Source organism: Mesoplodon bidens (genome assembly GCF_964165515.1).
Source record: "Mesoplodon bidens genome assembly, chromosome: X".
Classification (NCBI taxonomy): domain Eukaryota; kingdom Metazoa; phylum Chordata; class Mammalia; order Artiodactyla; family Ziphiidae; genus Mesoplodon; species Mesoplodon bidens.
Window position 1 is genome coordinate 127762739 of NC_138163.1, and position 27675 is coordinate 127790413.

Here is a 27675-nt window from a genome sequence, read left to right on the forward strand (position 1 = left end):
CAGTACGTCAATGGAGAGGAGGTTACTAAGAAAATAAAAAATTTATAAGGAAGTATGAGAGCATATTTTCTTTTTTATGATCTGAAACCTAAGAATGATATTTTGTCTTAAGCTTTTTATTTATTTTTTTGGCCATGCAGGGTATCTTAGTTCTCCAACCAGGGATCGAACCTAGGCCCCTGGCAGTGAGAGCGTGGAGTCCTAAGCACTGGACCACCAGGGAAGTACCTAATTTTTTTTCAAGCAAGTTTCTCTGACCACTCTTTTTTACCAGAATTGCTTTAACACCAGGCATATTCAGTAGCAACGAACTCTGTAACACTAAAAAAGACGAACATCCTAATGGAAAACTATGGGGTAGGAGGGAGGGGAAAAAATTGACTCCACCCTTTAGTACTTAAAGTGAATTTTAAAGTAAAAAAGCTATTCGGCTACTAACATGTAAAAAATCCAACAATTATTAATAATTTGGGGCAACCAACCAAACTTAATGCCCATTAAATACGGAAAAATGTGTTTGGCTTAGCCAATATGTGCAGAGGTGAATAAACATAAAATTTACCAAACCGGCAAAGGTTACAGTAATTTGGTGCAGGAACAGCAAAATTTATTGTTGACGGTAAATTTTTTTGTAGGCTTTATGGAGGGCAAATCTGGAAAGACTTCTGTATTCATATTTCTTGATATAATTTATCCTAGGGAAATGACCAGTAATGTATGAAAGTATTTAAGGAAATCCACCACAGGATTGTTTATAGCACAGGATTCTTTAATAGTTCAAAACTTAAAATAACTTAAAAATCCAACAATAGGGATACTGTTGAATAAATTGGTAGATCCACACTATGCAGTGAGTGAAAATAACAGTAACACTAGGGCTTGATGAAATAGGACAATGTTTGGTGTGAAAAAAAGCATATTCACTGCAGACACATGTTATCTTTGTGTAAAAAAAATGTGTACACACCCATACACCCATAAGAGAAAAAAAAAGACTTAAAGCAATGCTCCAGTGTTAATTGTTTTTTTGTGTTTTTGTTTTTGTTTTTGTTTTGCAGTACGCGGGCCTCTCACTGCCGTGGACCCTCCCGTTGCGGAGCACAGGCTCCGGACGCGCAGGCCCAGCGGCCATGGCTCACGGGCCCCGCCGCTCCGCGGCATGTGGGATCTTCCCGGACCGGGGCATGAACCTGTGTCCTCTGCAAAGGCAGGCGGACTCTCAACCACTGCGCCACCAGGGAAGCCCAATTGGTTATCTTTAAGGGTCAGGATTATAAATAATTTTTGTGTTGTATACATTTTATGTTTTCTAGGTTTTCTATAGTAAGCACTGTGATTACCAGAGAATAGAAGTATTTTTAAATAGGGTTCCAGGCTACATAGGCTTTTGCCAGACTTGCTAACCAACGTGAGCTGAGAGCCCTCTATCCAACTATGCAACCGCCATAAAAAAGGGTGTACAATCACTGAAGGACATGGTAAGTTTATTTGGATTTGGGACTCTGCAGAGTTCAGTCTCGGCTCCCCGACGTCCTCCTGCCATGGCTCCTGGACCTGGAGGAGCTCCGGCTGCGGCTCCGACGGCTCCGGCGGCTGCGGCTGCCCCGGCCACGGCTGCGGCCCCTTTTTCTTCCTCTGCTTCGGGAACTGTGCCTCTCCCGGCTTTTGGACACGTGCTTGTGGGATTTCTTGCCCCCGTGGCTCCTCCTCCTCCTCCTCCTCTCGGCCTCCCCGTTCCTCTTGTAGGAGTGGGCCGGCCCGGGGCTCCTCCTCCTCCGCGGCCTACTGTAGTAGTCGTCGTGGCGGCCCGGTCGCTCCCTCCTGTCTGAGTTCTTACTGAAGCAGGAGCCAGTCCGATCCGGAGACAGGTACATGTCTCGATTCGCTTCCCAAAATTCATTGTTGGGATTTCTGAACACGTGAAGAAAGTTGCAGTGTTTCCCTCTTGGACACTGCTGTATTTCAAACAAACCTGCAGTGGCACAGTGAGGAAACGGCATTTACTGCTGGCACTTCATCCTTTTCAGAAGGTACATTTCTGATGTTCGCTTGTGATAGGACTATTTTCTCCTTACGTACATTGATGTCATAGATTGGGTTCCCCGAATTTCAAAAATATTCAATGCTCTAACAAAGGGCACTGTGAAAAGTAACAGATAAGAACTTTTAATTAACCAGAATGCCCTGTTCCCCTACTGGATTATGGTGTGGAGTGCAACCGAACCAATGGCGAACACATTATGTTTTCTAGGCTTTTACCATCCTGCTGACTGACAATGTAGATTCCTAATTAACACTGAAGAACCAGCCCTGGGAGTCCCCCTGGCAACATGCTTTGAGGGCACGGTGGTGGGAGGACCAAACCACTGACCAAAAGAAAGAGCCTATCATAAGTAGAAGATCCTGTATTTTCTTAGACTTCAAGAGGATGATAAACACTGGCCTAATGCTTTAAATTTACCAGGTGCTTTTAGCATGGAAGATTTTTGTCAAAGGTGAAACCTACTTGAACAATTTAGAGATCTTTTGGGAATTTTCAAACTTTTTTAAAAGCAGTGAATTCCCTAAATATGTAAAAGAGTTAAAAGTGAAATACCTCCATACCACACACTATATACAAAAAGTCAGTCAAAATGGATCAGAGTCCTAAACGTAAGCTATGAAACTATAAAACTCTTTGAGGAAAACATACAAGTAAATCTTCGTGACACGGGCTAAGCAACAGATTCTTAGATATGACACCAAAAGCACAAACAAAAAAAGAAAATAGAAAAATTGGACTTCCTCAAAATAAAAAAATTTTGTGCTTCAGAGGACAACATCAGCGTGAAAGGGACCTGTCTGTAGAATATATCAAGAACTCTTACAACTCAATAAGACATATAACCTAATGAAAAATGGGCAAAGCATCTGAACAGACATCTGTCCAAAGATGATATACAGTGGCCAATAATCCAATAATAAGGACACGACAAAATGCTCATTAGTTACTAGGAAAAATAAAGCTGTTATTTAAAAAATAACAAGCGCAATAAATAGTCTCCTGCTTTGGGGGAGTCAAAGTCACACTCAGAAGCACCTCACTGAAATGGAGAAAACGGACCCATCGCTTTCAGCACCCCAGTCTTTAAATCAGGCATAATGGTTCTTCTGGTTTGCCAAAGCAAGGAATTCTAAATTCCTTTTTTTTTCTCCCTTCAAATAAATGGTTTTTAAGTGAGAGCATCCATTAAGACCAGGTTGCCAAAGATTCAGACTTTATAAATTATAGATTTTGAAATAAGAGGTTTTAAGCAGGCGAGTATAAAGCAAAGCAAAGGGTAAGGGAAGTGGTCCCCTAAGGCACGGGCAGCTCCTCTCGTAGCTCCCGGATCACTTCTGATAGAAATCAAAACAGAATGAGCCCTTCAAAATTGCCAGCTACTCAAAGGACTGACTCATTTCCTGACTTGGCAGCCACTGTCTGATGAGTCAGCCTGACTGAATGTGCCCTGACCAGGTTCTACAGCTATAATCAATCTTTACAACACAAAAGCTTGTATTTCAATAAGGCAGGAAGTGTCATAGGTAATGTTTTGGTGGCAAAGATGACAGAAGGTTCATCAGGGATAAAGATGGGAAAAAACCCAGCTCAAGTGAGGAGCCAATGAATAGAAAACACTTCTGAGACTGCAATCAGGAGACGGCGTCCCTGATAGACACAACTTCTCAGGCTTCCTGCAGAGCCCAGGACTTCGAGCACCGCCTCTGTCACCTATACATTGTGACCCCAGTCACCTCATCCATAAAGTGACCCACAAGGTCGGTTACAGGTCTGAACTGTGATGTACTTTATATAATGATCTCTGCTCATCTACCAGGTGAGGCAAAAGCTATGCTTCACACCTTTAAAAGGCTGGTTTTTTTCCTAAAGCTATCCCTTTATATGACAGTGGAACAGTGGGGAAAAAAGTCATGTTGTATTTTACCACAAATTGCCATTTTCCATCGGGTCACTGGGCAGAATTCGCACTGAAGCTGTCGTCCTGCGTACCACCGTCCATTAAACAGCGAAAGGGCTGCTTGGCATTCTTCTTCCCTTTAAACCACAAATTAAAGGATGCACTTTAGAGTAACTTTCTAATTAACCCTATTGTTAATTAACCCTTGTATTTGTTTACTGTAGGACCACCTAGTTCACTGCGTTTGTGCTACCCTAGGGAGTCCTCATTACAGCATTCAAGGTCCTGAAGCTCACAATTTATTCAGGAACCGTTTTGTTTTTTAGTTTTTTTTACTAACCCTCCCAGAGGTTTTGATGCAAGGAAATCGACTTGAGTCGAAGCTTCTTAAACCAAAAGATTGGACCATTAAAAATGCAGCAGGTTTTCCATTGTCACTGCCTGTTCCTTCTCAGCTCAGATCACTGTCCTTCCTATTATTCAATACAATGGTTAATTTATCCCATTAGCCATGGTGGCACAGGCAAACAGCAAGATGAGCAGAAACAACACACTAACTGCTTGCTCTCTTAGCGGGCCAAATGCACACTTTGTGCATTGGGGCTTTTTTTTTTTTTTTTTTTTTTGCTGTACGCGGGCCTCTCACTGCTGTGGCCTCTCCCGTTGCGGAGCACAGGCTCCGGACACACAGGCTCCGCGGCCATGGCTCGCGGGCCCAGCCGCTCCGCGGCATGTGGGATCTTCCGGGACAGGGGCACGAACCCGTGTCCCCTGCATCGGCAGGCGGACTCTCAACCACTACGCCACCAGGGAAGCCCGCATTGGGGCTTTTATTTGGGGTTCTCTATTCTAGTTATCCCTTTTCAGTTTGTGTTTTAATTTTAAAATTATATAAGTAAAAAATTAACTATACTGCAAAAAATTAAAAACTCTCTAAGTATACGAAAAATGAAATACAAATGTATAATTTTCTAATCCTTTCCATATTTCTAGGTCAGCTCTTAATATTTACATTTTAAAAAATACCATGCAGGGCCTCCCTGGTGGCGCAGTGGTTGAGAGTCCGCCTGCCGATGCAGGGGATACGGGTTCGTGCCCCGGTCTGGGAGGATCCCATATGCCGCGGAGCGGCTGGGCCCGTGAGCCATGGCCGCTGGGCCTGCGCGTCCGGAGCCTGTGCTCCGCAACGGGAGAGGCCACGACAGTGAGAGGCCCGCATACCGCAAAAAGAAAAAAAAAAAAAAAAAAAAAAAAAAAATACCATGCATATGAAAGCTATATATTCAGTGGAAAAATCCCAGATGTCAATGTAATCACAACACTATATTGTGACAAATGTGAAGATGTTTATGTTCAGAATACTTACGATTGATATTGAACATACACATTGCCCCTGAGATGAGGTTCCAAGTTGCAGCTGACCTAAGGAGCAATGAAGAACTGCATCATTAAAAAACAAACAAAACAAGACAAAAACCTAAGGAAAAGAAGCCCTCCAGTCATCAAATGCATTTTTTGTCCAGGCCAACATTACCAAAAGTTGTTATCAATTGAAGATTCCAAACTTAAGATACTACCCCACTCTCACGTCTACTTAAGGCGTACTTCAGCAGATGGTAGTGTTGCAGGCCCCAATTACCTGATCCCTGTTGATCCTGATTCTTTTTTGTCCAAAGATATGAAATGTTTCACACATGCATAAAAATAGAGACTATTTAAAAAAAAGAAAAAAAATACAGAGACTAGAAATCAGCCCCTATATACACCACCCAGATTTAACACTAACATTTTCCATTTTTGACTGAGAATGTTTAAATACATAAAGCATGGAAGACCCAGTTGAAGCCCTTCCATCCTATTCTTCTCCCTCCTCCATCACATAGGTGAACACTATCCTGAGGTTGGGTGTAACCTTCACATTCCAAACACACACACACACACACACACCCATCTACACAGACACAATACCCACAGCCATACATACACACAGACAGGCATATACACATATATCATATGTGTGCCATAAAATATATACATATATTATGTATAGACATACAAAGAAGTGTATGTCTGTTATGTACATATGGGTATACACATATTTATGTACATATATGCTAAGAAGCATGTATATATATTGATAAACAATATACAGTATGGCTTTGTACATTTTAAATTTTTATATAAATAATATTTATTTCACATCCTTTTTTCAAGATGTAATCATGTAAACTTAATGACTCATTTTAAACTACTGAATACTGGCTATATCAAATTATCAAATTTATTTATCCACTCCTCTAATGATGCATATCCAAGGTGCTTCCAATTTTTCATCAACAAACAGCGATGCAGTCAGCATGCCTGAACGCATCTCTGGGCGGTAGGACTTTGTCTAGTGTGCATGACCGGAAGTAGTATGCTGATTTGTAGGTTCCATGTACTTTCAACCTCACTAGGTACTGACAAACTGCTCTCTAAAGTGGTTTTACTGGGCTTCCCTGGTGGCGCAGTCGTTGAGAGTCCGCCTGCCGATGCAGGGGACACGGGTTCGTGCCCCGGTCCAGGAGGATCCCATGTGCTGCGGAGCGGCTGGGCCCGTGAGCCACGGCCGCTGAGCCTGCGCGACCGGAGCCTGTGCTCCGCAATGGGAGAGGCCACAGCAGTGAGAGGCCCGCGTACCGCAAAAAAAAAAAAAAAAAAAAAAAAAAAAAAAAAAACCAAAAATAAAGTGGTTTTACTAATTTACACAACCTCGCCCATGCTTGATATTAGAATTCATAATTTTTTTCCCGATGGGTATGAATAACATCTCATTTTAATATGCACTGTTCCCATTACTAGTGAGGTTGAACACTGACCACTTGTCTTAAAAAATGACAAATCTGATTTCGTTTTACATAATGGTATAAAAAGGTCCTCAAATATTCATACTAATGTTTAGCATTTCTTTTCAAAATGAATCTATCAATATAATTTTACAACTTAGTTGCAGAGTATTTTTATTAGAGCATCCCAAGAGAGGCAGGATGCCTACCGACTGACAGTACTGACTGACACCATCCTTAGAAGGAAGACTGGGGGGGGGGGTTACCTAGTGGCGCAGTGGTTAAGAATCCGCCTGCCAAGGCAGGGGACACGGGTTCGAGCCCTGGTCCAGGAAGATCCCACATGCCGTGGAGCAACTAAGCCCGTGTGCCACAACTACTGAGCCTGTGCCCTAGAGCCCGCTTGCCACAACAACTGAGCCCGCGTACCTAGAGCCCGTGCTCCGCAACAAGAGAAGCCACCGCAACAGAAGCCCACATGCCGCAACGAAGTGTAGCCCCCACTCACTGCAACTAGAGAAAGCCTGTACGCAGCCAAAAATTAAATAAATAAATAAATTTATGTTTTAAAAAAAAGAAAAAAAGGAAGACTGGGGACTTCCCTGGTGGGCCAGTGGTCAAGACTTTGCCTTCCGCCTTCCAATGCAGGGGGTGCGGGTTTGATCCCTAGTCAGGGAGTCGGGGAGCTAAGATCCCACATGCCTCTCGAAATCTTAAAAAAAAAAAAAAAAAAAAAGAGAGAGAGAGAAGGAAGACTGAAAGGCCTCAAGAGGCCACGTCAGCCGCACCAGGGCCCTTAGAGATCATTTAAGCCAGTGGTTCCCAAAGATCCATTATTAATTTTCCATGATGAATTTGATGTTTTGGAAATTTTTCTACTAAAAATTTATTAAACAGCTTTCCATTTATAACTGCCAATGTGATTAGCATGAGCCTGGCTGACAGAATTCTCAACAAAAGGAAAAAAAAACCCATGGTTAGTAGGTACGGCCTGTTGCAGATAATGGGGGTGATTTCCATTAAGCAGCCTGAGGTGTTGAAAGCAGCTCCAGCACTAACTTCCCAGAAGCAGTATGATGTAGGGACCCCATGAGGGAAAACACTGATGTAGTCCAGTCCTCGCCCTTTAGGGATGAGGAAAAGGCACAAAGAGGCAAAGGGCCCATGGATAGTCACCACACCAGCTCCTCAGCGGCGCTTCTCACGTGGCACCGAATCGTGTGTGGCCAGGCACTTAGAAGTACTGTGAAGACGGGAAAGTGCATGCAACAGAAAGAAAAGGTAAAGGGGAAAGAGAAATTTTGAAAGAATTTTTTAAAATCTTGAAATCAGTAGAAAGAAGGATAGCCTTGAATTTCACGAGGGCCGCAGTTGCTCTGTTTCTTGGCTGTTCCAACTTTCTACTGTCATTTCCAACTAGCAGAAAAAATTCACAGCTTTATTCCTATCTCTTTCCAAATTATGGGCCATTTCCCCCATCCTAACATAACAAAATCATTCAGGTTCGGATCTGATCAAATCACAGACAGCAGGAGGCTTCACTGTGTTAGGATTTGACCACTGGGCCCAGGAGCAGCAGCCATTACACCTGACTTCATGCTTGCTTTAAGGAATGTTTTAAAATAACTCTAATCTGAACACTTCTTTTACCCCCTATGCTGCATCACAAACCATGACTCTGGGAACACTATGTTCAGTATTGAGAGTATCCAGTGAATAAAAACAAAGTAAAAATAAAAAAGGAAAAGGAATCAAGGTTTATGTTCTTGGGTAGCTCCAGAAGAAAGAACATGCACCTTGGGTGGAAGCTGGAAGCAGGCACCATCAACACAATACAGTAACAACAAATCAACCACCTCGGTAGGTGGAGTAAGTAGAGGATTGTCACACTCTGCTCTCCACGGCTCTAGGGGAGACCGACCACGGGAGGGAGGGCATTCCGCATCATACGCAGCCCCTAAGCGAACGCTTGGATACCTATCTGCAGAGGACCTTATGCAGAGAATTCACAGGCTGCAAAAGAATGGGACCATAAAGGTACTGAATGGATGAAATATCTTTTCCCATCAAAACCTCAGAACCCAGGAAATGTCATGCTAGTACCTGTTTAAGGTTTCAAGTAGTACCTCTACCGTACTGGCAGTGAGGTGGATGGAGAGGGAGAGAGAAAGATTTAACATTTCCTTCCAACATGGCGCCAGGCCCTGCACCATAGCACACGTCCCACCCAGGCGAGAGCCTGTGCCCTCGCTTTCCCATCCCATCCGGTGCTTCAGAGGGAGGCGAACTAGTCCCGTTCTCCACGCCCACCTTGAACTGTATCACTTTCCCCACATTCTTGAATTCGGGGAGCACGTCGTCATAGAAGTCCAGGAACTGCTGGTAGGTTTCCTCTTCGCTGTACTCCAGACTTGCGTCGGGGTCATAGTCGTCCCTTCTGCACTGCTCCATCCCAAATGTCGTAAACATGCTTTTAATAAGAAGGGTGGGACTTGATGCCGGGAAATTGTGTTTACGTGAACACCTGCGTATGAAGGAAAAACTTCAGCATTCCAATGTGAGAAATTACACATAAAAGGCTTGCTTTAAACTGTGAGATAAAGACTCAAGCAACTTAGCTGTTTCAACTGAACTGTAAGATAATAAACCCCATTCAGACTTTAAATTTCAACACTTAAAACTGTTCTAGGGCTTCCCTGGTGGCGCAGTGGTTAAGAATCCACCTGCCAACGCAGGGGACATGGGTTCGAGCCCTGTTCCAGGAAGATCCCACATTTCATGGAGCAACTACGCCCGTGCACCACAACTACTGAGCCTGAGCTCTAGAGCCCGCGAGCCACAACTACTGAAGCCCGCACGCCAAGAGCCTGAGTTCCGCAACAAGAGAAGCCACCACAATGAGAAGCCCGTGCACTGCAACGAAGAGCAGCCCCCGCTCGCCGCTACTTGAGAAGGCCCGCGCGCAGCAACAAAGCCCCAACGCAGCAAAAAATAAATAAAATAAATAAATTGATATAAAAAAATAGTATCCAGCATTTACAAAAAAACAAAACTGTTCTAAAACTGACCAATATATTGGGTCTCATTAAAATGTAAGGTTGGGAATTATTTCCAAGTTCAGATGCCATTCAGCTGCCTTTTACTGAAGTTCAGGAAGCCTTACACATGTGGAAGCACTGGGAAAGAGGAGATGCGTGGGCATGACAGACGGTGATGAAAGGTGCACAGACACCGAGCATGGGACTCCGGACAAGGTGAGAACAGTGCAATCCTAGTTCCATACAATCGCCAACAAACCCGACACTTACAGAACAGGGTATTCTGAAAGTTTCAGCCAAATGGAACGCATTTCATAGTTTTCATGGCATTTTTATATTCTTTTTCTGATCCTTGCAAACTGTTAGGACAGCCAGGGCTAGTATTTTCTCCACTTTGAAAGAAAGAAAGTGAGGCCTAGAGAAGCACCCGTACCCAGGTCACATGGCTGGGGAGAGAAGACCCCAGAGATCTGAGCTAATCGACAGTCTACTGCCTGTGTGTTATATGATGTGCTAAATGTAAGGAATTTCTCTTTAATGAAGGTTAACCATTGTGAAGAACAATTTTCTTTTCATAGCTTAAACTGGACCGGGTTGTAACTGAGTAATTTCTTTTTTTAATCTTTTTTTTTTTTTTGCGGTATGTGGGCCTCTCACTGTCGTGGCCTCTCCTGCCGCGGAGCACAGGCTCCGGACGCGCAGGCCCAACGGCCACGGCTCACGGGCCCAGCCGCTCCGCGGCACGTGGGTTCCTCCCGGACCGGGGCACGAACCCGCGTCCGCCACATCGGCAGGCCGACTTTCAACCACTGCGCCACCAGGGAAGCCCTAAAAAAATCTTTTATATGAGTTTACTTTCTTATTTACTTCCTTCTCCTCAAGTAAAATGAAGGAAAAAAAATGCAGTTTAAAATTCCAAATCATCAAAATTTTCCTGGTTAAATTTCTAGTTTAAAAATTAGTTAAAACAAAAATTTTAGAAAAAAATCCCCAGAACTTTGGAAGAAAAAAAGTTGAAAAACAAGGCAGGTGTTAGAAAAAAACAATGGCCCTGAAATGAATAAATATTTAACTCATGCTCACTTTCCACTGTCTGTAACATACATCTGTACACCTAGTGAGACAATACACACAGAATGCCCTGCATACACCATGCCCAGCTCAGAAATGTGCAATCTGTGTTCACTGAAGTGAAATTTTCCATTTTTCAAAGGACCCTCCTAGATTATTCAGAGACCTTGTAATGAGATCCATCTTCCCAAGGACAAACACCCACAGACAAAAGAACGAGGATTCAACCTGGCTGGCAGTGTTAGCAGAACCAGAATTTTACAAGTATGAAGCACATACAGAATTAAATGAGAAACCAATTTAACAAGGTTAAAATTCTCATGGGATTATCATATCTGAACGAACTTGGCTCTAGTACCCAGGATGTCAAATGAACATTTGTGAGTTTTGGAACAGTGCCAAAGTCCCCATCTAGGGAAAAATCCCACTTGGCCTAGAGATAGTCCATATAATCTGTGGGTACTTAAGGCCAGCCCTATAGGTTCTACTGAAAAGTCAGCTAAGACAAGAGATATTTGGGAAGGCAGTCTAAAAGTTGTGGTACCAAACCCATGTGATTCTCAGAATCACCTGGGAAGAACTGAGAGTTCTCAGGTCCTGCCCTACACCATCTGTTCAGACCTCAAAGAGTGGGGGACCCATGTTTTCAGAGTAACTCCCCACCTGGTCCTGAAGGTTAGCCATGTTTGGGGACTCCTGGTTTAGGCCATGCTATTTACTCAGTTCCTTGAATCAAGTAAGACTGCCACAAAATCATGTAGTTGGACATTACCTTAACCAAAGGACAGCCAATAAGTGGCATGGGTCTCCAAATGCCCCCTCGGGTAGAGCTAACTGACTATACCTCTTTTTCTTTTTTCAGGGGAGCACTCCGGGCACCCACTACCTTTGTCCTTTATAGAATCAAGCTACATGCTAAAGGTAGGCTGTGATTATTTACTGAAGGTCTTTGTGAGAAATATTCTCATGAAAATTACATATACAACTGTTAATAAAACATCTATCAAAGTTACTGTCCACCTTCCTACTCAATGTCTTTATACAGTATTCCATGGAAGAAACATTTAGACTCTGATGCCTGGAAAATCTTTGCTTTCCAGAGATCCCACTCATTTCCTTTTTGGTAAGAACTACATAGCTCATTTCTGCCTAGGATGGATACAACTCCAAAGCCAAATGTATTGTACGTTCACAATAACTCACTTTCTTCTCCTTTCCTTGCTTTCAATTTCTTTTATTTTATTAAACTTAGTGTAGTAGATTGTGAGCCTTCTTTATTTTTTTTTTTATAAATTTATTTATTTATTTATTTTTGGCTGTGCTGGGTCTTCGTTGCGGTGCGCTGGCTTCTCATTGCGGTGGCTTCTCTTGTTGCAGAGCACGGGCTCTAGGCGCGCAGGCTTCAGTAGTTGTGGCACGTGGGCTCAGTAGTTGTGGCTTGTGGGTTCTAGAGCTCAGGCTCAGTAGTTGTGGCGCACGGGCTTAGTTGCTCCGCGGAATGTGGGACCTTCCCAGGCCAGGGATCGAACCCGTGTCCCCTGCATTGGCAAGCAGATTCTTAACCACTGTGCCACCAGGGAAGCCCTGTGAGCCTTCTTTAAATCACTTCTGGGAACAAGTGAGGTATAAATAACTACTCTGATTAATAAATTTTACTTTTCATCAGTAATTATGTTCTTTTAGGACCAAAAAAAAAAAAAAAATTGAACTCCCCTCAAAGCTGTGACTCCAAGTGCAGAAAGGTTCTAGAATCAAACTCGTACTAATTACAAAAACAAAGCAACCAAAGAAATGCTTAGCTTATGGGAGTGCTTGATGTTGTGACAGACCTTAACAGGAAAGAACAGTTGTATGATCTGGAGCAAGTCACTGGGGCTCTCTGTGAAAGGGGAGCAGTATCTTTGTTTGAAGGGATGGTGCTGGATTTTGTAACTGCTGGTTTCATGGAATCTTATTTCACAACTGATCACTTGAGTCATGCAAATATGCAAATCGCTCTCATACTTTTTTTTGATAGTTGTGATGGTGAAATTTCACATGCCTGTGAATATATTAAGAAAGGTTCACAAACTAATCTGACTACCGTCAATATTTCCTTGAAATGGCTCTCAGGGATGGGTTTTGAGAGCCTGACAGTCCATTCGCCTTTTCACAAATAAGTACTGTCAACTGATTTCCTGAAACCACTTAGGACATCTCCCCTTCTCTCACTTATGCCCAACAGAAGACTCCAGAATCCGATGACCACAAGTCTTCACATTTAGGGAAATGTTAGAAACATATCATAATTGAGGACTCCTGCAGCTGGGAAACCTTACATACAATTTGGTTCAATCCCCCCACTCCTACCCCACCCCCGCCAATGCAAAGGTGAACTCACATTGAGTCTCAACTGTCTTTCAAAGCTAATTCACTGTACACCTTTTCTTTGGTGGGGGATGTTTTACATCAATCATTACTATTTTGATGAAATTAAACATACATTTGGGAAACACTTCTAAGGATACGAAGGGGGGTAAAATCTTTCTCCCCTCCTTAGTTCCCAGTTCCTCAAGAGGAGACTTCCACTATTAACCGGATCCTGTGAATCCTTTCACAGATATTCTGGGCATATACAATCCCAGCTATAAAATATAAGAGTCGTCACAAATCCTACATTAGTGACTCTCGATCCTGGGCACATAAGAAACACCTGAGCACATTTCAAAAATTAGGGTGCCCAAGTCTCAGAAACTCTGATTTACTCAATTTGAGGTAGGACATAATTTTTTTCAAGCTTTCTAAATGATTCTAGTGTGCATCCAGGGTTGAGAACCACTGTTCTTAAAAAATGTAAAATGATGTGAGGGCTTAAATTAAAAAAGAAAGAGAAAGCTAGAGAAGGTTCATATTTTCAAAGAAGGAAATAAAACAGCATGGATAATTTTATGAATAAAATAAACATGACAGGGCTTCCCTGGTGGCGCAGTGGTTGAGAGTCCGCTTGCCAACGCAGGGGACACGGGTTCGTGCCCCAGTCCGGGAGGATCCCACATGCCACGGAGCAGCTGGGCCCATGAGCCATGGCCGCTGAGCCTGTGCGTCCGGAGCCTGTGCTCTGCAACGGGGGAGGCCACAGCAGTGAGAGGCCCGCATACCACAAAAAATAAATACATAAATAAACATGAGAGACAACATACAGTTTCTCATTAAATACATATGAATTTGCCTATTCATATCCCTTTTTATGATGAATAGGACAGTAAGATATAATTAGATCTTTTCTTCTGCAGAATGAAAAGTAATAATTAGATTTTGCCTCAGATGGATTTATTCACCATTATGAATAATTTATCTACTTTAAGCTGTTCATTCATAAACAAGCCAAATTATAAAACTCACCATTGCCTGGCATACAGCTGGTATTTAAATATCTGCTAAATGAATGAAAACATCAACACTTAGTTTTCCACATGAATGTCTTGTTTTAAAATCACTGATCCAAAAGAGGGAGGGAACCGGAGTGTCTGAGAGAATAAGGGCAACAGTAACAAAATGAAAATACGAGCAAACACTCAGAACTTGCCATGGGCCTGCCATGTTCTCCCTGCTTTCCCTGCATTCACTCACAACCGCCTTAGAAGAGGGGTACTGCTTTTAATCCCCATTTTACAGGTGAGGGAACTAAGGCACAAAGGGCTTGAGTAACTTTCCCACCTTGACAGCCGCTAAAGCCAGATGTTGAACCTGGTGTCTGTTCCTGAATCAGAGCAGACTGAGAATGCGTACTAGAATTTTCCTCTACTCACTCGGATCCTGTCTTTCACAGATATCCCTTTGGGCATGCCAGTTTTTAAAGCCTCTTTTGTGTACAGTGTTTGCCATTCAAAAAATAAAGGCAGACGGCTCCAGTCTTTTGAAATAGATTATCTCCCCATCCCAGTTGTCCCATGTGGACTAATACAAGTGCAGGAAGGAAATAAAAGCAAAAGGTCTTCAGATAGCTGTGGGAGGAATGCAAAGGAAGCCCTGCCAGAGAACTGGACGAAGCCCACCCAGAGAAGAGGTATGGGGGTGGGGAGGGAGCAGGGGATGCTCAGCTGGGGGAACCGGAGCAGCAGCAAGAATGCAGCAGACGCCTGACTATGAACATTTCAAACTCCAGCCCGTGCCAACTCAAAACCCTGAACATTTTGAGTCACTTAACTCTGACACAATAAAGCAAAATTGGTTACCTATCTCCGAATCTGCAAGCTCCTGTTTTACTGTAGAATGGACAATTAGCTCGATCTTTTTCCATTACTCTTAATTCCATGGGCGGTTCTGGGTTTTGCCATGTGGTGCCATTTTCCAACTGTTAAAAATAACCATGACTTTACTTGGTGTTAAAAATCCACGAAGAAGTAAATGTTTAAAAGGTATTCAAATATTTTGGTCAAAAATAAAAACAGATTCATGTAAGAATATACACATTCAAGTTGTATCACACAATGTAGACTCTACAAACAATTGTTGTGAGACAGGGGCTATATGTCTCTCCTGGCTCCCAGTCACTGCCCATCATCAGGCATTGATATGGCTACCAGGAGCAGTCACCAAGGTTTCCCTTCTGTCCATCCATTCCGAAAAGGGTTGAAGGACTTCTTAGGGAACCACCCCCTGAGAGCAATCTAAGTTACTGTGAATCAAGTTAAACCATCCATCTGGGCGTAAGAGTGTGTGATGATGGTTACACACACTTTAAGGACCATAAACAAGTCCAGTCCACCAGGGTGATCTTTGCTTTTGTTCATCAGTTCAATTTTGTTGTTGCTGCGGTACAAAGCACAGAGCCACACAGGTGATTCCCACATTCAGACAGGATCTAAGTAGCTTACCATGAAATTAACATTATTGGAAATATTGTTTTTAAAGAACTGTTCATTGGTCTCAAATTCTTAATGAAAGGTTTTGAAAATACCTCATTTTCAGCCTGCTCCAGCATCTTCTGCACAGCTTCCTACAAATGGTGCAAACATAGGACTAATGAAAACCTCAAAGTCAGGTAAGTCACATCTGGTTTCTCTGGTTAAGAATCTCATGTGTCACAATTTTAAAAAAACTTATGCACACAAAAGGCTTCAGGTTCTAATTTGCTTTCTACAGCACAGATCTTCTGAAAAGCTTTCAAAAGACATATAGCTGAGAATCTTCATTCAACTAGGACATTTAACAGCACACATTGCAAAACATAGTCTTCTAATAATTTCAGTAAGAGTAGTATTTAGTAGATTTGAACGTATATTCCACATTCTAGTTTTTAAGATGAGGTATTAGTGGATATCTTAAAAGACAATGCTAGCTGAAACATCACAGACATTTAACAGACGCTACATTATGACATGAACAGCAGCAACTGGGATTGATGAACAATCTCAAACTTTCCGATAAGGCAAAGTCAGTCCTGCAATATGCCAGTGAATTTTGACCTCCTTGGCATTTAAATAAGTTTTAAATTATGTTTGACAGACTTCTCTTCCCTAGTTCCTTAAAGCATTACATAGCAGACTCATATGTCTAGCTGCTTACTTGATTAACTCTGCCTGGCCACGTAAGGGTCCTCAGTAACTTAACGTGCTCAAAACGAACCTTACTCTTGCCTACCCCTCGCCCATCTAAATGCCCATCTCAGTAAATGGTGTTGCCATCTGACCACCTGCTCAAACTAAAAAGCTAAAAGTGTGACTTGAATTCCCTTCCTCGTCCATTCAGCCTACCAGCTAGAGTTCCACTGACTGTGCCGTGACTCACCCCGTATCTCTCTGTACTTCTCTGTATTAAGCACTACTGTCATCCAAACCACCATCATGTCCTGTCTGGAACAGCAGCCTTCTAACTGGTCACCATATATCCACTCTTGCCTCCTTGGTCACCACTCCCCACCCCCATCCCCCATTCTTTATACAAAAGTTAGAATGATCTGTTAAAGGTAAAGATATAAATTAGATGAAGTCACTCCCTGATTAAAAACCCTTTAATGGCTTCCCATGATACTTTAGGTAAAATCCAAACTCGTCCTTCCCACCCAGGCCTTACACGAATGACCCTGCCTACCCTCCTGACTTCCTCCCCACCCCTGCCACCGCTCTTTCCTTTGGTCTCTAGGATTCAGCCACCCTGACCTCCTTTCAGCTCCACGCTCAGGGCCTCCCCCCTCTGCCTAGAGCCCTTCTCTCTGAGATCTCTGCATTCAGGCGTCAGCTCACACGTCGGCTCCTCCTTGGAGAAGTCTTCCTTGACAGGCAATTGAAAGAAGTACCTTCCTACCCCAATCACTCTGTCACATGACATTTACTTTCGTTTTTTCCCCTAATGCTTTATTCCTTTATACCACTTAACATTACCTTAGAGCACTTAAAATGATCTTTTTTGCTTGCTTATATTCAGTTCCGCCATCTAGAAACCGAACTCAATGAGTACAGATCTTTTTCGCTGCCCTATCTCCAACCCCTAGAGAAGCATCTAGCTCACAGGAGAAACACAGAATGCAGATCCCTTTATACATGCTTAGAATCGACTTCATTTTACCCACTTCTCCTTAATGTCTCACCAAACTTCCTTTGAAACAAAAGCGTTAGCTTTTATCTGGTACCAGAAAGACCTCAATTGAAGAGCATTCCACTGTTAAAATGGGTATTTATTACTCTCTATTAAAAAAATGACAAGCTCCAAACAATTTTCCTGCCCCCTAAAAACTTAGCATGATCTTGCCTCATCTGGAAAGCAGTACTCAAATAAGGGTGTTTAAAATTTGCACTGGAATTAACTGATGGCCTGAGACAAAAGAAACAAAGGTTGCTCCTACCCCATCATGACCAGGATGTAAACAAATGCATTTTTCCCCATAATCTGGTGATTACCCAATTTTATGCTATTCAAACACAGCATTATCACAGAAAAGATACATCCTGATGAATCAGTCAAGGAAAGATGAGCTGTGATATCTTTGAAATAAATACACTGTTAAGGAACAGCAGCAAAATAGACCAAAGCAATCTTTAAAAACAATCCTGGAAGATATAGAAGATATATACATATACCTTATAGATTCTTTTTGTGTGTGTGAGCAACTATAGGTTAGCTACAATTGCCTTTATAGCACAAGTTAGAAAGGAAGTCAAGATTTAATAACAAAAAATATTTCCTCATCCCTCAATATTTGAGTTTCTGATTTCTTTCAATCTATTAGTTCTTGCTGACACGTCCAAAGCAGTGAAGTCTATTATGAATCAAACAAAGGTGGAAACTATACAAAATAGTATTCTCTAAGTAAGTCAACCCATATACAGTAAAACCTCCGAAGAACACCATTTGCTCTAGAGTGGTACAAAGTGTAAGGCAGGGGCCAGCTGCCGGTTTTTAATCAATAAAACAATAAGGTTTTATTAGAACATGGCCACACCCTTCATTTTCGTGTTACCTAGGGCTGCTTTCACGGGACACTGGCAGAGTTGGACGTTTTCAACAAAGACCATACAGACCATAAAGCCTAAGATGTTTACTTTGGCTCTTTACAGAAAAAGTTGGCCAATCCCTGGTATAGAGAGTAAGATAGGCAGAGATGAAGAAAAACCTTCATTTAAGGCATCTGCCACAGCACCCACCCAAAGAAGAGCATCATAAGGAAATGCTAGTGTGTATCCAAACTAAAAACATGACTCTTTCTAAAGAAAACACCAAGTCCAAACCTGACATGCCTACAGCTTATCCTTCAAGCCCATCACCCGCCCCATCCGCTCACTAAGAGGATACGCAGGGCATTTATCCTCCTGTGACGGGAATCACCTCTCTTTCCTTCTTCTCTTGTAGCTTCTGCTGTTCCTCTTCTCTTTCTTTTCTCTGCTGTTCTTCCCATTCTTCCTTTAACTTCCTCTTTACAGAGGAAAAAAGAAAGAAGAAAGGTAATTGTTTTTCAGACTCACTTTTTTACAACATTTCACATATGGGGCAAATAAATGAAACACTTTAACACTGGTAAAATGGATAATATCCGATTTTTAAAGTTCAAGGTATGTAACTCAATGAGAGGCGTTTTGGTTAACTGGTTATCTGATTAATACCATACCTCTTGTTCTTCCTGCCGTTTTCTAGCTGCCTCTTCCTTTTCCTTCTTTATTCTGAATTCTTCTTGCGCCTTCTGTTCCCGCAGCAACCACTCCTCGTGTAATTTTTGCCTATTGACGTAACGATGTGATCAGATAAAAGGAATGGGCACTAATCTACAAATACATCCACACACATATACGATAGCAAATGGGATTTTGGGAATGACGAAAGTATCATGAAAGATATTTTCTAGAAAGCAGTTAAGTGGAGGTAAGAGCATCGAGAGATGAGTAGTGATATTGAAAAAGCACTATATTTTAGCAACTATCCTCCTAGAGGGCGACAGCATAAAATCACTACTTCTACATTTCCTATCTGTAACATCTTTACACAAAACAATGACACTCTAGCTTTCCCTTTAGGTTGACCACAGTGATGTGTAGGTGCCAATAAAGTGAGTAACATCCAGCTTTTCACATTCAGAAAGTATCACCCTTCCTGTTCTATGCATTTTGAAAGTGCCCATCACAGGATTGCAGCACGATAAAAACCTGACATCTCCTGCTGTAAACCCTTGGACTGCTACTCTTTAAAGCTGAGAGACTCCTGTGGTTTGCCCCAAGCACCTAACTGCTGAGAGAAGGAAAATAGAACTACATCGTGATCGTGTCTTTAAAATAAAGAAAGCTACAGGTTTTAAGAAAAGATGACAAGGAGTTACGAAAACAGATTAGTGGGTGTCTAGTTTATTTTTAGAAATGACCCATTATAAAGAGTGATCTTATCTTAAAATGGTGTCTCAGATATCCAATACCACAAGTTTCCAACTTAAAGATGGGTTATATTTCAAAAGTTTATTAGCCGATTAAGTGTTTAAAACCTAGACTGCATTTTCCCACTGAATTTGTAAAAGGAAAATGAAATATGAGAAATTGTTCTATATTACTTCAGGACATTAGGAGTTATGTCTAGTCTGGGGACCCAACCACAATTTCAAATACTTGATGGGAAAAAGTATTCCATTTCCAACTACAGATTCCAGGAACCCATCTTTTAGCCGTAGTAGAGACTGGCATGTTGCATATGTCAACGTCCCTGTGTATGTCATAGAGTATATGTAAATGTTTCAGTGTGCAGAACTCTGATTCATGAATCTTTTGAGGAAGATATTCATTGTAAATAAACTGAACCAAAGTGTATATATATTTAAGACCACAAAAAAGTAAAATGTTACAAACTTTAAAACTTAGTAACTTGGATATAATACTGAGAACTCTAGAACTCTGGACATATAACTCTGTCAACCCCCTGCACTAAGAGTCTTGAGCAAACTCTAGCATGGCTTTTAGCAGCATAAGGCTGTGTCCCTAGGATGACCCCATCACCTCCCACCCCCCAAGACATTAAAATGCCTGCCTGAGAAAACTCAATGCTGCCTAGAAAATGGACTGTTTGCTCTAGCCAACACCTGATAATAGACCTCTGCCTTCCCTCTCCTAGAGCATTACTCAAAAGGGCTTGTAATTATGAATATGTGTCTCTTACAGCTCATAAGGGTCTCTCTCAAGGGCCTGAGAGCCATTCCTGGGAAATGTAGTCATTAAGAAGGATGAGGCCTCTGGCTCCCAGTCTCTGTGGGAGGATAAAGCCCTAACTTCCCTAACTGCCCACTAACGAACACAGCTTCCTGGTCACCTTCACAGGGACCAACTCCTGGTATTGTTCACTTTCCTCATTCTCCCTTTTAAATGCCCAAATCGCCTCTGCACAAACCAGAATGGAGCTCAGGTCTTCCCCTACTGTCAGGAGTCACTGAATAAAGTCTGTTCCTGCACTTTAACTAATGTCCGGCTCTGTTTACCTTTGACACTATACACCTGCTTTTAAGTAGTATATAAAGCCATTCAGTATTTTCAAATAATTTTCCTGCTTTTCAACAATAAAGTATTATGCAACTCGTATAGGAATAAATAAAAATCAAGGGAACACAGAGACATGTCTGATTTGTATGTGATTTAAAAGATGTATGTGATTTAAAAGAAGCATCTAAGTAAATGGGAAAGCAAGAAAAATGACTTCCCTATTTCATGCTATACATATCATTTTTTTTTTTTTTTGCGGTACACAGGCCTCTCACTGTTGTGGCCTCTCCCGTTGTGGAGCACAGGCTCCAGACGTGCAGGCTCAGTGGCCATGGCTCACGCGCTCAGCCACTCTGCGGCATGTGGGATCTTCCCAGACCAGGGCACGAACCCGTGTCCCCTGCATCGGCAGGTGGACTCTCAACCACTGCGCCACCAGGGAAGCCCTATACATATCATTTTTATCATTACATAAATCTCTGGTAGTAAGAACAACCAGAGATATTACAGCACCTCCTATCTGCTCACACTACATTAAGCGCTATACACTTACCACCTCATTAATCTCATTTAATCTCCCCAATTCTATGCTGTAGGTACTATGATTGATTTTTTTTTTTTTTTTTTTTGGCTGCATCATGTGAGATCTTAGTTCTCCAACCAGGGATCGAACCACTGCCCCCTGCAGTGGAAGCGTGGAGTCCTAACCACTAGACCACCAGGGAAGTCCCTGTTTATGTCCATATTTAATGCGAGGAAATTGAAGCTTAGAGAGATTAAGCAACTTGAACACAGCTAGTAAGTAGCAGGGCCAGGACTGCAATGCAGATCTGGCTGAATCCAACTCCCTGTTCCCAATCATTACTACTTTTTTTTTTTTTCAGCATTTTGATATTTCCACCTAATTATGTACTTAGGTGGGTAACAGGAATTAATTACAAGAAAAGAAGCAACACTTCCAGTGAACACACTAAATAGCTAGAGAGGACCTATAAAGTTTTTTCTCCTTTAAAACATTATTTATTTATTTTTTATTGTGGCAAAGTATACATACCATAAAATTTACCATTTTAACCATTTAAGTGTACAGTTGAGTAGCATTAAGCAGATTCGTATTATTGTGTACCGCTTGGGGAAAAAAAAATAAACTACCCCCTGAAAAATACCAAAAGAGAAAAAGAGCAGAATATTTCTGTCATCTTGGGATGGGGGCAGCCTTTTGAAGTCAGACATCAAGGCCAGATATCATGATGAAATTGACAACATGGAGATCAAATTATGTGAGTAACACCATAAGCCAAGTTAGGACTGATGACAAATGGGAAAAATATACATCACACACAGGACAGATAAAGGATTAATATCCTTAATCAAGTAATAACATTGCTTACACAACAAACTTTAAAAAAATGAATCCCAAAAGAGAAAGGTGCAAGACCTAAGCAAGCTACAAATAGATAATATATAAAAAGATACTCAACCCTACTAATTACGAAGTGTACATTTGAACTCTTCTCAATGCTCTGTAATGGCCTATATGGGAAAATAATCTAAAAAAGAGTGGATATATGTATATGTATAACTGATACTCTTTGCTGTACAGCAGAAACTAACACAACATTGTAAATCAACTATACTCTAATAAAAAAATTATTTAAAATGTACATTTGAAACAATGAAATATAACTTTCCACTAAAGGAGTTTTAAGAATTGATAATGCCTAGTGTGAGTGAAGGTGCGGAGAGATGGGCACCTTGATTCACTCTTGGAAAGGCTGCAAACTGCAATCTGGATGCCCTTTCTACCTGCCCATCTACCTTTTACGTGTACTTCTCCTCTAGGCATTTTCCTAAGGAAATAATAGGACAATTACCATGGATTTATAATCATGGATACTCACTGCAACTTTTTTATAATAGTAAAAAGCCTGAATGTAAAATAATAATAAATTAATAGTAAATAAGAGTAAATTAATAGTACATGGTAAGTGAATGTTATTTAATAGTAAATAACCTGAATGTCTATCAGTAGAGAACTATAAATTATGAATAGAAAATAAATTATGCCAGTCATACAATGGATACTGTGTTGCTATTGAAATGGTTGAATTAGATCTCTGCACCAACACTGAAGTAAATGTCCTATATAGCGAAAAAAGCAATTTATAGAAAAATAGGTATAAATATCATCCCACGATAGAAATATACATATATAGTACATCTACAGTTTCTTTCTTACCTTCTTATGGGGGCTATCTTTGGTGTATTGAGTTTATTGAAGCCCTTTCACTGTTTACACTTCTTAATTATTTGGATTTTTTTTCAAAAACATTTACCAATGAGCAAAAATAGTGAATAATACTTTTTTTTTTTTTTTAAAGACAATATCTTTCTTCAGCCCATCAGCTAGCGGTTTAAACAGTTTATCCAGGGTATTTTATAAGACCTATTTTGTATAGGATTGTATAAAGAAGACACGTCCTAGTTAGTGAAGACTTAGGATATTCAAGTAAAATAACTGGGTTCGCAGGAAGCGCTTCAATCAGTGCTGACCTCTCTCTCTCCAACAGCCTCTCTTCTTCTCGTCGTTGTTCAATAAAAGCATCCGCCGCTGTCTCCTCCTCCTCCTCCTCCTTCTGTGACAGTCCTGAAGGAATGTAAATGTTTTAGTACACTATCTGTATATTACAAAACCTTGGCCAATAATTCAGGAAAAAAATTATATACAATTTTTCATCTTTACAATTATGGTACAAACCTGTTTTTAAAACTTTCTAATAATAAAGGGCCCCAATCGCCCAAATTGGAACAACGTGAACATTGAAAAGAACAATAATGGTAGTAGATAACACATTAAACTTAAAAAATTTATTGATGGTTCCATAGTGATACCCCAAAAGATGGTGAGGTGTGGGAGGGAACATCCACCTGTATAGAAGAATGGCATCTGAAAAATGTAGAAAGACTTAAGTAGACAAGTCCTCACTTCTGCACCCCACTGTAGGAAGAGGGTATTTATTTGGGAAGAGGATATTTATTTACACTATCTCAAAATATCAGCCCTCAGATGAGTACTAATTATAAAGGCAGGAACATCTTTTACAATGGAGCCATCTGACTGGCAACACTTAGACCACACTTGCATCATTAGGAGTGGAACAACTTGACATGAGAGGCCCCCTGATGTATGCAATGAGAGCTATACAGCATCAGCTTTGTAGTATTTTGCTACAGAGTGTAACCTGAAGCTAATCAGGAGAAGACAGGCTAATCTAGAATGCAGGGCATTCCACAAGACAACTGGCTTGAGCTTTTCAAAATAATCAAACTTGAACTGGGAAAGTTTAAATATGGCCTGTATATCATATTACTGAATTAATGTTCCTTTATTTGTTTAGTATTATGGTCCTTATTCTTTTTTTTTTTTTCTTGTCTCACTTTTATTTATTTTAAAACATCAAGCATTCTTTAGATATTCTTAATTTTCAACTTTGAAACAAACATACAGTTGATATGGTCCTTATTCTTAAGAGATGCAGGCTGAAGTAATTAGGGGTAAGGGGTATGTATATGCAACTGATATGCAAAGGGTTCAGAAAAAATTTGTACATATGTATCTATCTATATATATATAGAGAGAAAGTAAGGCAAAATGTTAACAATTGACAAATCTAGGCAAAGGGTTCATGGATGTTTATTGAACCATTTTTTCAACTTGCTGTATATTGGAACATTTTCAAAATAAAAACATGGGAAAATAAGTTTTAATATAATAAAAATTTATATCCTCTTCTACTCAGAATTTAAATTTGAGGAAAAAAAAGGAGGAAAACTGAAGTGATCTTAAGGAAATATAACAGAAGATCTCAGGCTAAAAGGAAAAAGATATTGTCTGTCACATATATTAAGTATAGATCTAACCAAAGGCTCACCCAGTCCTAGATAATCACAATACAGCTGACCCTGAACAATGCAGTGGTTAATGGGCACTGGCCCTCCACGCAGTTGAAAATCCATGTATAACTTAGAGTCGGCTCTCCACATCCATGGTTCCTCTGTATCTGTGGTTCTGCATCCTTGGATTCAACCAACTGCAGACCATGTAGTACAATAGTATTTACTATTGAAAAAAATCCACATATAAGTGGACCTGCGCAGTTCAAAACCCATGTTGTTTAAGGGTCAAGTGTGTATCTAATTGTATTATACATGTAACTGTATATGGAATCATGCTACAATTTTGCAACTTGCTTTTCATCCTTCATGTTACCTTAATTTCTGATAATGCAGCTCATTTCAGATTATTTCAAGTAGAACTGGGGGCTAAAGAGGCTATACCTGTAATAGAGAGGTTGATACTCCAGAAATTTCTACCACTCACTTGCCAATTCACTCTTATAGCAATTCTTACAGAATATTTCTATATTCTAGCCTTCTGTAATGTTTGCCCATGCAACGTGTGCTACAACCCACAGCAGTATTTGGTAGACCACACTATTCATGAAGCACCACTAAGTAAAGAATTGTGAGTTGGAGTAGGCCAAAGCAGGAGCAGCCATCCAGAGAAAAGCGCTTAGTCTTGGATCTGCCATTAGCCATATATAATCACGAGCAGACCAGTGAGCTGCATCCTTCAATTGACTAAACTGCCAAAGGACACATCCACCTGCCTATTCACAGAGGCTCACTCTAAATGCACTTTACAAAGTTAAAGAGGAATAAAAAATCAATGGAATACGTTGGATTTAAAATATGTAAAGAAAAAGAAGACTTTTTAAAAGTGGGGGCATGTTACAAGAAAACAGGTTAACAAAGTAAGGAAGCTGAAAACGTTAAGGAGGGTGGGGAATCACTAAGGGGATCAATAACGCCAGCCTAACCTGTTTTCCCTTTTACCCCTGACGCTTTATCCTGCCTCTAGTGGGCCAGTTCTGAACGAATAAAACAGAGATCCTAATCCAGGCTGCAGGGCAACGCACTGCCCCTTCCATTCTAAATATCCCAAGTATTGCTACTGAAACAGTTACAGGGTAACTCCAATGGTAAGTAAAACCTCCATGGCTATTTTCTCAAGGCCAGAGAATCCTGGTTCCTTGAGTCTGTGGACTTCAAGAATTGTCTAGGGTAATTTAACAGGCATATTCTGGCTAATGTGTATGGTAACCATTATAACTCAGTACTCCTGCGTGATTTCAGTGCTTCCATCTGCATTTATAACTACACTATACAACTTTACAACTAAGTTCATTAAACAGGTAGGTTTAATATACAAATGTTAGATTCTGCCATGAAGGCCAAATGACACCACCACCAGTACAGATGAAGGTTCCACAGTATTTTAATAGGAAAAAAAGTGATAAATAACCACAGGGCAACAGTAGTAGTGGCATTCTAAGCTTCACTCAGTACCATATTCACGTTGTGACCATCTATTTCCCATCATCCCTAACATTACATTAATGTAGATATGGGGACTTCCCTGGAGGTCCAGTGGTTAAGACTCTGAGCTTCCACTGCAGGGGACGCTGGTTCAACCCTGGTCAGGGAACTAAGATCCCACATTTCACGACTTGCAGCCAAAAAAAAAAAAAAAAAAAAAAAAGGTAGATATGAATTTTACTGGATGTATAATTGTATAATTTCACTTGGTTTTGTGATCTGTAAGTATATTGCTTTATAAGTCAAGCAAGTTTCACAACTAATTTTATGCATATATATTTAAATAATGTCAACAAGGGGTCTCTCATGTTAGTGAAGTTTAAGAAAAACTTGCAAAGTGTCTAAAACCCTCGACTCCTGCTGGTTTTACAAAGGAAAATATTCACCGAATACTATGTGCAAAGGCTTGTGCTAGCTGCTGTAATTCGTAATGCCTGCACCTGTAGTATTAGATACTTCATAAATACTTAACACGTAATCAGTGGGTGATGATTCACCGTGACTCCCCCCCCCCACCTTGAGTACGTTAACATTGTTTCTGACATGGGTCTAACACAACTTTTTGAGAGGCCGTGGCCACAGCAATTCTTTTTCGGATACGGTACTTGGCTTCCTTCTGACACTGGGGCCTCAGGACGGGAGTCGGGGGAGCAGTTTCATACACAGAAAACAGGATGAATCCATTACCTGAGTCTCTCAGTCGAGCGAGTTCCTGCCGACGTTTCTTTCGTTTCTCCTTCTTCAGGGCGGCCCTGTACTTTTTGTGGCTGGAAAAAGAAGACACAAACACACTCCAGCGTCAGTGGCCGCCACCTGCAACGCTGCCTGAGCTCCCCTCTCCTCCGCGCCCAATGACAGGAACTCGTTTGGGTGCTCGAAAGTGAAACCTTGCTTCCCGTGTTTTAATTACAGAGCATGCTTTTACCATCGCCTCGCCACCCCATGCGCAGACGGCAGGTCTTCTCCATCCCATCACCTGTACCCCTCCTCGCCTCCCTGAGCCCACAGATGCCCGCGGACAGTCCGGGGCGCGCCCAGGGAAGGGATCGAGCTGCCGCGGTGGCTCATCTGCTTGGCCCAGCTCCCCTTTCCTTCCTGCCTGCACATCCTTCATCCCAGCCTCGGTCCGCTCCGTCCCCTTTTCTTGTCAGCTCATCTCCCCCAACCCAGCTCACCTTAGTTTCTCCGGAAATATCATTTTCTCGGACGCCGCCATCTTGCCAGCACGGCCACGCCCCGCAAGAGTCGGCCGGAAGGGGCGGGCTTGAGGGTGTGCGCAGCCGCGCGCAGTCGCAGTCGCTGCGCGGCCTCTCGGGCTAGAGGGGCGGGGGCATGTCTCCACCCTGGCAGACCAAAGATGGACGACGGGAGGTAGTTAGCTCGTCTTCCAAAATTCTGCACAAGTAAATGTCTCCTTCTCGAAAAATCCTCTGGG

The 27675-nt window shown here is 41.6% G+C and overlaps 1 protein-coding gene across 1 annotated transcript; it reads right to left on the bottom strand.

Annotated features, from left to right (window-relative positions):
- Positions 1-748: 748 nt before the first annotated feature.
- ZRSR2 (zinc finger CCCH-type, RNA binding motif and serine/arginine rich 2) lies at positions 749-27486 on the bottom strand. Its single transcript, XM_081221537.1, has 11 exons — positions 27416-27486; positions 26928-27007; positions 23355-23448; positions 18959-19067; positions 18679-18765; positions 15815-15853; positions 15090-15208; positions 9077-9290; positions 5308-5363; positions 3969-4078; positions 749-1972 (listed from the first exon to the last, which is right to left on the bottom strand). Exons 1-11 carry the CDS (start codon positions 27454-27456, stop codon positions 1512-1514), a joined length of 1410 nt encoding a protein of 469 aa, XP_081077663.1. The 5' UTR covers positions 27457-27486; the 3' UTR covers positions 749-1511.
- Positions 27487-27675: the final 189 nt, after the last annotated feature.

Excerpts from the sequence above, each read along its gene's own strand:
- ZRSR2 (XM_081221537.1), bottom strand. The coding sequence starts at position 27,456 with ATGGCGGCGTCCGAGAAAATGATATTTCCGGAGAAACTAAG. Across the intron at positions 15,209-15,814 it reads TGGAGCAGGCTGAAAATGAG|TTGGAAAATGGCACCACATG; the intron begins GTATTTTCAAAA and ends TATTTTTAACAG. Across the intron at positions 9,291-15,089 it reads GCTTGCAGATTCGGAGATAG|GTGTTCACGTAAACACAATT; the intron begins GTAACCAATTTT and ends CTTCATACGCAG.